The sequence below is a fragment of the Mesoplodon densirostris genome, chromosome 13 (genome assembly GCF_025265405.1).
Source record: "Mesoplodon densirostris isolate mMesDen1 chromosome 13, mMesDen1 primary haplotype, whole genome shotgun sequence".
NCBI classification, from domain to species: domain Eukaryota; kingdom Metazoa; phylum Chordata; class Mammalia; order Artiodactyla; family Ziphiidae; genus Mesoplodon; species Mesoplodon densirostris.
In genome coordinates, this window is record NC_082673.1 from 52,435,180 (window position 1) to 52,446,200 (window position 11,021).

General features: G+C 36.9%; 1 protein-coding gene across 2 annotated transcripts in view; it reads right to left on the reverse strand.

Annotated features, from left to right (window-relative positions):
• The window catches only part of RAD54B (RAD54 homolog B), a 96,956-nt gene that overhangs the window by 7,599 nt on the left and 78,336 nt on the right, over nucleotides 1–11,021 (reverse strand). For both annotated transcript variants that reach the window (XM_060115701.1, XM_060115702.1), the window contains 2 exons: nucleotides 8,219–8,509; nucleotides 4,821–4,996 (listed from right to left, as the gene is read on the reverse strand). In XM_060115701.1, coding sequence (XP_059971684.1) covers nucleotides 4,821–4,996; nucleotides 8,219–8,509 — 467 coding nt within the window. The remainder of the gene's footprint in view (nucleotides 1–4,820; nucleotides 4,997–8,218; nucleotides 8,510–11,021) is intronic.

Here is an 11,021-nt window from a genome sequence, read left to right on the forward strand (position 1 = left end):
CATTATCATATTTAAAAAAGATTATAACTCAATGTATAAAGAATGAAAAAATTGCTAGAGTTTTTCATGAAGAAAATATGGAAAAGACAAGAGATAGCCACGTAAGTACATGGTCTGGCAACATACTATGGGAGCTGGTGATTGACTCTGAGAAACAGGATGCAAAGGGGGAGAGATGGAACTATGAACTCCTGTCTTTTTAAATGATAAGCCCTTTAACATTTTGATAAAATAAAAAATTTAAACAATAAAATATGGTAAAAAGTAAAACCAGAATTTATCTAATAGCTTAAGTTTGATAATTAAGCAAAAAATAAAAAACAGATCAAGAATATTTCCTACAAGTTTTATAACTAGTGGGATAATTATTAGCACTAGAAATTTTAAAAAATAAAGCAAATGTTTAACAGTTAGAATTCTCTTAATTATCTATGCTAACAAGGTAAAGAGAATGTATATTTGTGTTCCTGTATCAGTTACCTTTGGCTACATAACAAACCAAACCAAAACTTAGTGGCTTAAAACAACAACCATTTATTTTATATTTAGCTCACAATTCCGTAGGTTGGCAATTTGGGCTGGGCTCAGCTAAGAGGTTCCTCTGCTGGTCGTGGCTGTGCTGACTCAAGCATCAGTCGGCTGCCAAGTGGACTGGGAACTGGCTGACTGGGGAGGGGCCTCGGCTGGGAAGCCTCATCTGAGTTTCTCAGGTCTCTTACCCTCTAGCAGGCTAGCCCAGGCTTATTCACATGGTGACAAAAAGTTTCCAGGAAGCACAAAGGAGGACAAGCCCCACTGCACAAGACCTTTTCAGGCCTCTTCTTGTGCCACGTTTGCCAGCACCTCATGGACCAGTTCAAGTCATGTGGCTGAGCTCAGAGTCAGAAAGGTAGATGACCCAAAGTTACCCAGCAAAGGAACATGGATATACGGAGGGAGAATTTAAGACCATTTATGCAATCTGCCAAAATTCCTATACTAATTTCAGTCATTTTTTCCTTCCTTGTCTATACTATTACAGGGATGAATAACATCATCTAAACATAGTTTTTCTGATACAGCTTTACTGGACTGGAGGAAATCTGGCTTTAGAATATTTTCCCCCAACAAGTTCTTACAAGGCTAGATGTAGATTGACGGGATAGGTGACTATCTTGGTAAAAAGTCTTGGACAATCCCCTTCCAGAGGTCTAGAGCCCCGCCACACATACATACCACTTTCAAACAAGGCTATTATTTTTATGGTCCCTATACTGTCCCTGAAAGCAGCTGAAATCCGCAGGCAAGGCTGCCATGTCAGGTAGAGTGCAAGCTGCACCCAGCACAAGAGTGTCCAACCAAGAGATGCACAGGGGGTGGAATTCGGCATGAACTCTACTCTCCAAGCCATGAAGACTAGTGCGTGAATGCAACAACCAGGAGGGAAGAGGAACTTTTTAAATTCTGAAGTATTCTTTTAAAAAATTCCATAAAAGGGCCACCAGCCAGACAAGCCAGGAGTTCTCAGATGTGCCTCCACCCAATTCTAATTCATCTCAATATGCACAAAAGCACTGTAGAAGAGTTCTGTCTGTAGACCGAAAATAGAACTATCCAGTTCTAGTTAACAATAACAGAGTAGATCAGGTGTAGACAGTAATACTATCCCTGAAGTCAAACACTGTGAGCAACTTTTAGCTACATATTTTAAAGGTTTAGGAGATGTTTGTGCATAGGCAGCTCAGATGTGGAAAACCTGGGCTCTATACCCAATTGGCCATAAAAAAAGGGGGGAGCTACAATTCAATAACAACAAAAACAACCCAATTAAAAAAAATGGGCAAAGGACTTGAATAGATGTCTTTGAAAGAAAATATACAAATAGTCAACAAGTACATCAAAAGATGCCCAACGTTACTAATTACTAGGGAAATGCAAATCAAAACCACAATGAGATATCATCTCACACCCATTAGGATGGCTACTGTCAAAAACAAAACAAAACAGAACAGAAAATAGCAATGCTGGCGAGGTTGTTGAGAAATTGGAACCTTTGTCCACTGTTGGTGAGAATGTAAAATGGTGTGGCCGCTACGAAAAAGATTACAGATGTCCCTCAAAAAATTAAAAAGAGAATTATCATATGACCCAACAATTCTACTTCTGGACATATATTCAAAGGAATTGAAAACAGGGTCTCAAAAAGGTGTTGGTACACCCATGTTCACAGCAACATTATTCATAATAGTCAAAAGGCGGAAGCAACCCAACTATCCATCAACAGATGAATGGGTAAACAAAATGTTATATATATGCAGTGGAACATAACTCAGCCTTAAAAAGGAAAGAAATTCTGACATGCTACAACATGGATGAACTTTGAAGACACTATGCTAAGTAGAATAAGCTAGTCATAAAAAGGCAAAACATCATATGATTTCACTTATATAAGGTACCTACAGTAGTCAGATTCATGGAGACAGAAAGTAGACGGGTGGTTGCCAGGGGCTGGGAAAAAGCAGGAATGGGGAGTTGTTATTTAATGGGTATAGCTCAGTTTTGCAAGATGAAAAGAGTACTGGAGATTGGTTGCACAACAGTGTGAGTATACCTAACACTAATGAACAATACGCTTAGAAATAATTAAGATAGTAAATTCATGTTATGTGTATTTTACCACAATTTAAAAAGAAAGGTCCATCTCATCAGATAATGTGAAACAACAAACAGTCTGTGCCACTCATGGAAGTGCTATTTCTTCTTTCATCGGACAAGGCAGGATTCAGTTTTCTTAGGATACACAAGCAGTCAAAATGACTCCAACCCAACCCCTACCCCCAGATTATATTTTTCTTCCTCATTCCTTCCTTCCCACCACAAGAGGGGAACTTTCCTCTGGAACATCTTCAAGGATAAATTCTCACACCTACAGTCACACTTATCTCTTCTTATTTCCTCTAAAATTCTGTTCACTCATATTCCTTGTCCAACAATAACCACCTATCCCATGTTCAGAAAAAAGGGAAAAACAGAATCCAGTGAAGATAAGATGCAAATAAAAGTTTAACTAAAAGTTTATACTCTAAGTTCAAACTGGGTCACAATCTGCATATATATATACATACATTACACACTCTTGTATATATAAAATATTATCTAATAAAACATTTTAATCAAATTGTATTAAAGAGTTCATAGAAAGTTTCCTTATTTTAGTCACTTCATTATTATGAAAAATAAATCTAAAAATTTTCACAAGTCAAATGATATTATTAATGCTCCAAAGAGGTTAAGTAGATTCCTTGACAATTAAATATAATTATTATTTTGCAATCTTTTCTCTGTATTTTTGCCTTAATTCAAAAACAGTTTGAATACCTCCTACAAGATTAAGACATAGTCCCTGCACTATAGGTGCTGACACAGAAGAGAACTAATGATTACAATATAACGTGAGAAGAGCTCCATTAGAGGGAGGTACAGGATGCTAAGGGAGTACAGAAGAGGGGCATCTAACTCAATATGAGGCCAGTGGCTTCTAAGAGGAGAAAGCATCCGAGCTGAGTCTTAAAGAAGAGAAAGTTGGCCAGAAGAATGAGAAGTGGAGGTACAGCAGGCATAGGAACCTGAAACAGGTAAGAACAGAGGTGAGAAGTAGAGCAAATTACAGGTTTTGCAAATAGTCTGGTATGATTGGACCACATGATAAGAGTGAAGGAGTCAAGAAGTATGAGGCTGGAAAAGGAGGCACCACCCAGGTCATGAAGAGTCTTGCTCAATGTGCTATAGTTTAGAAATTTCTGGAAGGCAACAAGGAATCTTTGAATGATTTTTAAGAAAAGGAGTAACATATTCACATTTGTATTTAATATAATTTAGGGCAATATTGATATGCAATGGGATTGAAAGTAAGAGGGACATAGTTTATAAGAGACCACCACAACCCAATCAGTAATTACAATAATCAAAACAAAAATCTTGGTGCTGTACAGCAGTAATTAACACAACATTATAATTCAACTCTACGTCAATAAAAAATAAATTTTAAAAAATTTAAAAATTAAATTTTTAAAATAAAATTTAAAATAGTTACTAAAAAAAAAATCTTGGTACCTGAAAGGAAATGGATTCCTGAAATTAAGAAATAAAATCAATAGAATAGAATGTAGTGACTGGTGACATTGGGAAAGTGAAGGAGAAAAGTAAGTCTAGAATGACGAGTGTTTTTTGCTTGCATTATGGTACCATTCATCCAGCCAAGGAATAATGAAAAAGGATCAGTCTTGCAACGGCAAAATGATAAAGCTGGTTGAGTACATGAGAAGTTGAGGTCCAGACAGATTTAGATGTCCATTATATAAAAAGAAGGATGTGGAAACTAGAAGAGAGGCTTGGACTAGAGATAGAGATTTTGAATCAACACCCTGTGGATGATAGCTGAAACTACGAGGGGTAGAGCTAAACCAGGAAGGGCGTTTAGAGTGAGGAGGAGGCTGAAGAGAAAGCCCTCAGGAGTATCAACGTTTCAGGACAGAAAAAGAACAAAGGATTCTGAAAGTGATAAAGAAACGAGTTAGGTGTTATAATATCAAAAGACATCTCTAGGGTTTTTAAAATATATGTATTTACATTTAGTTTTTTTTAAATAAAAACTTACAGACACATTGTTAATGATAAGTTTACAAAAGACTGAGAGCTAACCATGCCCCCAAAGAAGAAAACAACTTATTTTTAATGTTTTCTTCTTTTCAAAAAGAGGCAGTGAGGGGAGGGACTAAGGACAGGGTCTAAGCTGAAATTCCATAAGCACTTACAAGTGGTATATTAAATTGACTTCTTACTTTTCATCAGGACAAAGTTCGTGGATAACAGCTAAGAGCTTTGACAGCACCTGTAGTTTTCCTGACTCTTCCTCAGTAAACATGAGTGGGTTGTAATCAGCGGGAAACACATTTATCAAGCCTTCATATAGATTCCTTTCTTCATTCTCATCCCAAGTTGAGCTGCATTCTTTTTCCTGTTCAAAAGGATATCTGTCAACACTGGTTCATGTTTTTTTAATCGGGAGGGGAAAAATGCTAAAATTATGGGGAAAAAACTGAAGATTAATAGCCACCTGAAAAGCCCAATCTAATTGTTATGTTAATCTTCATAGGTCACAATCTGGTCATTTTTGATTACAGAGCAGTTCTAATGCTGTCTCCAAATGCCTGTTCCCTGAACCCCACAAGTGCAGTATCATTGCCGATGTGTGATTGATGGGGAGGTGGGTAGCAGAGAAATAAACAGGAGGAAAATAGAGGGCAAACAGTTCTAGGAAATCTATCCTCTCCAAAACCCTGAGACTTCTCATCATTGCTACCTCTTCTCCTCTCTTCTTCCCTCCTTCCCTCCCTATTACTCTTCTCTCCCAGTTTGCAGGCTCACACAGCACCTCCCAGGTGATATTCAAAATCAAGTACAACAGTCCACTCAATCTTATCAATTTCTTCTACAAGAAGGAACAATTCTGCCAAGAAGTTAACAGAGAAATCTATTGTTATTTATAATATTTTGTTTATTTTACCAATAGTTTTTATATAATTTTATTCCAAAGAGACTATCACCACCTCTGAAATTCCCCCTCAAACTGCCTAGCTGACATGTGAACACATACTGGAGATTACATTTGTTAATGACTGCATCACTTTTTTAGATAAAATTTCTGGGATTGGCAGTTCTCCTCACACTCTCCCACATTTACCAGATTTATCATTGTTCTTGAAACTTTGTTCAACCTACTACCCCTGCCTGGAATGCGCCATCTTTTTTTTGCCCAATTATCCCAATCCTATAAATACTTGAGGACCCAATGCAAATTCCATCTGATTACTCACATGCCCCCCTTTGGGGGGCATTGACTTTTAACCTTTATGGTTACACAGTACATTTCAACTTCGAATTTATTTAATTATTCAATTAACTATATACTTTTTTTAATAATTCCCTCTTTTTTTTTTTTTTTTTTTTTTTGCAGTACGTGGGCCTCACTGTTGTGGCCTCTCCTGCTGCGGAGCACAGGCTCTGGATGCGCAAGCTCAGCGGCCATGGCTCATGGGCCTAGCTGCTCCGCGGCATGTGGGATCTTCCCGGACCGGGGCACGAACCCATGTCCCCTGCATCGGCAGGCGGACTCTCAATCACTGGGCCACCAGGGAAGCCCGATTCCCTAATGTTTTAATGTGCGTTGTAATCCTTTAATAATACTAGAAACATCTTAAGGGCAGTGAATCAAGTAGTATAAAATGCTGGGCACAAAGTACTAATTTTAATCTGGCTTATTCCCAAAACATAGCAATATTTGGGTAAAGTCACTTGATTAAAAATACTTGGAACCCTAAGATATTTACATAACTGGGATATACATGAGAGGAGAGATGGTTGCTGGCTGCTTTGGAAAACTAAAATGCCTACACCTTGGCGAGGTTATCAAAGGACCACAGACCCAGGGTCTAATCCACAGCTTTTCATGTTCAGAAACTTGCATATGCTTAAGCTCTAGGGAAATGAGCCATACTAACCAAATTAAGAGAATGAATAAATCAGAATATAAATTTGTTGACCTATAAATGAGACCTGCCTCTTTAAACCAACTGGTCTATGCATTCTGTCCTATGAAAGGTGCATGGGGAAGCCAAATCATTAGCAGAAAGTTGTCTGGTGAATATTAAATCAAAATACAAGGGAGATGAATGATCTTAATGCACAAGTTCTTAGCCAGGAACACATAATCAGAATCACTTGGGAGAGCTTTTTTAAAATCTTCATGACTGGGTCCTACTCTCAGAGAATCTGAATCAGCTCATATGTGTCTAGGCTGGACAAATATAGTCTTAAAAGCTTCCCTGAAGACTGTAATGTATAATCCTAATTAAGAATCACCTAACAGATAATATCTTTATGCTGAGACAGCCTGATGCACGGAGGTGCATCACAGAGATTTACCAGTTAGATTTCTCACATCAACTAGACAGGGCAATCTCTTCTCTGACTCTCCGCAACCCAATACTCTTCAGTTATGAGTTGTAGTATTCAGTTATAGTTGTAATAAAAATTCATCAAATTGCCACAATAACATTATCAGGAAGTTATTATTGTCTCTGTGTTTCAGTTAAGACAAACTAAGGCTCACAGACACAACCTGGCCATGGTTAAACTTGCCTTTAGTTAAACAAGTAGTAGAGTAGGGACTGATACCTAGTTCCAACACCAAAACAGAAAACTCTCACTATACCCCAAAGTGCCTTATGTTCATTAATATCCAAATGGTCAGCTCAACTATGCAGCCATTAAAAATCATACTTGTAGAAGGCATCTAATTTGGGGAAATGTCCATAATTTATTTAGTAATAATAATAATAATAATAATAATAATAGATTTTTAAATAATAAGCATAGCATCATTAGAATTAAGTTCCTCTAGAAAAGACTACTAATGGGTATCTTTGAGTCCATTTCCTCACCCAAAAATGGGGATGGTAATAATAGTACTTACTCCATAGAATTTTGTGAAGAATAAATAAAATAATACTAGAAAAGTACTTAGTGTTTGGTACATGGTGTTTAATAAGTATTAACTAAGATTATTAATACCAAATGTGGTTTTCTGTGGCTGGAGAGCTTTATCTCTTTATAACAAATTATTCAAAGTGGTATTGCCAGGTCACAAGATACATAAAATTTTAAGGTTTTTGATACATATTGCCAAACTGTCTCCCAGTTGTACCAATTTACATTGTAACCAGTAGATGATCTTTATTTTCTTCTTTGTGATTTTTTTGAATTTTATAGATTTCATACAACTATCATGTATTACTTTTATGAGGAAAAAATAAATTATTTCTTAATGGTAAAGTCTGTATTTGTTAGCTCCAAACAAACTGACTGGCTATATTAATATAAAATAGGAAGGGAAACCAGGACCGAGCATTAGATGAGGCGCCAAAGGGCAGGGGGCACAAACTCTAGAAGGCAGAGCCTCAAGCCCATTTCATCCCTCGTTCAGCTCTATGAATATGGGCATGCTCTGAAGAACAAGTAATAGGTTGGATAAACTCTAAAGAATCACACTGGAGAGGCTGCACAGCTTTTGGAAAACCCACAAATGCAACCCCAGGGATTAGTCCAATCTGCCCTCTTAGGTTCACATGACATAGAACCCTCAGCTCATATTCCTGATGCAGGCTCATACACTACTTACCTTTACTGAGCTGAACAAAAGGCAGGGGTGATTGCACAGTTTTTTAAGAGCTCCAATACATATTAGATGAGAACTATTTTCCAACAATCCTTGAAGGCAGAATCTGACAGCCTGAGAATTCAACAGTTTTCGATAAAGTTCAATCTGTAGGGCTCCTGGTCGGCAAAAGACTACATTCTCTATCTTAGGTGGGAGATATTTACTTATGACTTCTTGGGTTCTTCTAAGGACAAAGAGCCCAGTGAGGCAAGTAAGTTCAGCTGCTCTTCTCTCTCCTAACTCCTTTTCTTCCTATGGAAAAACAGCAGACTTAAAAGTGTTTTAGAAAAACAAAAAACAAAAAAAACACTGGGCTGGCCAAAAAGTTCCTTCAGTTTTTAAGTAAAAATAAAAGACACATTTTTCATTCTCACCAAGATCTTTATTGAACAATATATTCACCGTTTTGTTCCACTACCTTCTGCCATTTTTCAGGCAACTTCATAATTCCATCTTCCCAAAACTTTCTGTCTTTTTGAGCAAAGAACTGTTCCAGGTGCCTTTTACAGTCTTCTAGGGAAGTGAAAATTTTTTCCACTAAGAGAATTTTGTAAAGACTAAAATAAATGGAAATACTAAGGTGCAATGTCTGGTGAATACGGCGGATGAATCAGAACTTCCCAGCCAAGCTGTAACAGTTTTTGCCTGGTTATCAAAGAAACATATGTTCTTGCGTTGTCCTGATGGAAGATTATGTGTTTTCTGTTGACTAATTCCGTATGCTTTTCGTCGAGTGCTGCTTTTGGTTGGTCTAATTGGTAGCAGTACTTGTTGGAATTAATCGTTTGGTTTTCTGGAAGGAGCTCATAATAGAGTACTCCCAATCCCACCATATACACACATCACCTTCTTTGGATGAAGACCGGCCTTTGGTGTGGTTGATGGTGGTTCATTTCACTTACGCCATGATCTCTGCCATTCCACATTATTTTACAGTATCCACTTTTCATCATCTGTCACGATTTGTTTTAAAACTGGAACGTTTTCATTACATTTAAGTAGATAATTGCATGTGGAAATACGGTCAAGGTTTTTTTTTTTTTTTTGCTTAACTTATGTGGAACCCAAACATCAAAGCGATTAACAAAACCAAGCTGGTGCAAATGATTTTCAATGCTTAATTTGGATATTTTGAGTATGTCGGCTATCTCCCATGTGGTTTAATGTTGATTAGTTGTTCTCAATTAATGTCTTGATTTGATCGCTATCAACTTCAACTGGTCTACCTGACCATGGAGCATCATCCAGCAAGAAATCTCCAGCACGAAACTTCACAAACCACTTTTGACACATTCAATCAGTCACAGCACCTTCTCCATACACTGCACAAATCTTTTTCTGCATTTCAGTTGTGTTTTTACCTTTCTTGAAATAAGAAAGCATAATATGCCAAAAATGTTGCTTTTTTTCTTTCATCTTCAATATTAAAATGGATACACAAAAAATCACCAATTCTGATAAGTGTTTTTTTAAATGCATGCTGATATGACAGCTGTCACAATACAATCTAACAAAATTGCTTCGAACGAAGTTAAAGACAACTAAGTGCTACTAGAGCCAAATCTTACAGAAAAAATCAAACGAACCTTTTGGCCAACCCAGAACATGCAGTTAAATGAACGTTAAACATTTTATAATGATCAACCATTTACTAATTGCTTCCCTTCAGATTTTTTTAAATAAAAGAAATGAAATACAGTTTAGAATAGAAAAATCAACAATCACCTCTTTAAATGTTTAGCATAATCATTTAATTAAGTGAAGCCACAGTCTCCCCAATCCTTGTTTGTTTGGCTATTGCCACCATTGAGAACCACTGGAAATCAATAATCCACAAACTGAATTGTCTGAAAGTAAGCTTTTATGAGAAGACTGTAACAGTACATAGTCTTAAAATCATTATCAAAGCACTAATAGAGCAAATTCTTGGAAGAAAATATTTTAACAAGTAATTGATCCTAAAACTAAGCTTACAAGAAATTACTGGCACAAGGCACTGCTGACTCTTTCAAAATCATTAAACATTGTTCGTTAAATAATAGTACATTTTTAAAGTCAAAATACAGTATGAATGAAATTTATGTTTAAGTTATCTACATAGGGGACTTCCGTGGTAGTGCAGTGGTTAAGAATCTGCCTTTCAATGCAGGGGACACGGGTTCGATCCCTGGTCCGGTAAGATCCCACATGCCACGGAGCAACTAAGCCCGTGCACCACAACTACTGAGACTGTGCACCTAGAGCCCATGCTCCACAACAAGAGAAGCCACCGCAATGAAAAGCCCGCGCACCACAACGAAGAGTAGCCCTCCACTCGCCACAACTAGAGAAAGCCTGGCGCAGCAGTGAAGACCCAACGCAGCCAAAAAATATAAGTAAATAAATAAATTCTCTACATAGAATCTTTTGAGTGTATAGAACTTCACAGGGAAGCTTAAAATAAATCCCATATGTACATATTTGTTTCTATATAAATCACAGAAAATTTCCCTTATATTTTAAAACTATTCTCAATTTTTATTACAAAATAATTGGTTCACTGGAGAAAGGTCAGAAAATATAGTTATGCAAAAATAAGAAAATTAAAGCCAACTTTCATCAACCAGAAACAGCCAATGCTGCCAAGACTTTTTATGTATATCTTCAAAACCATTTTGTTTGCATAAATATGTAAATACATTAGATGTTTTATTTTTATTTGTAACAAAAACAGGATCTCAAACCACAAAGCTTCATGGGAACAACCAACCAGTTTGGCTTATCA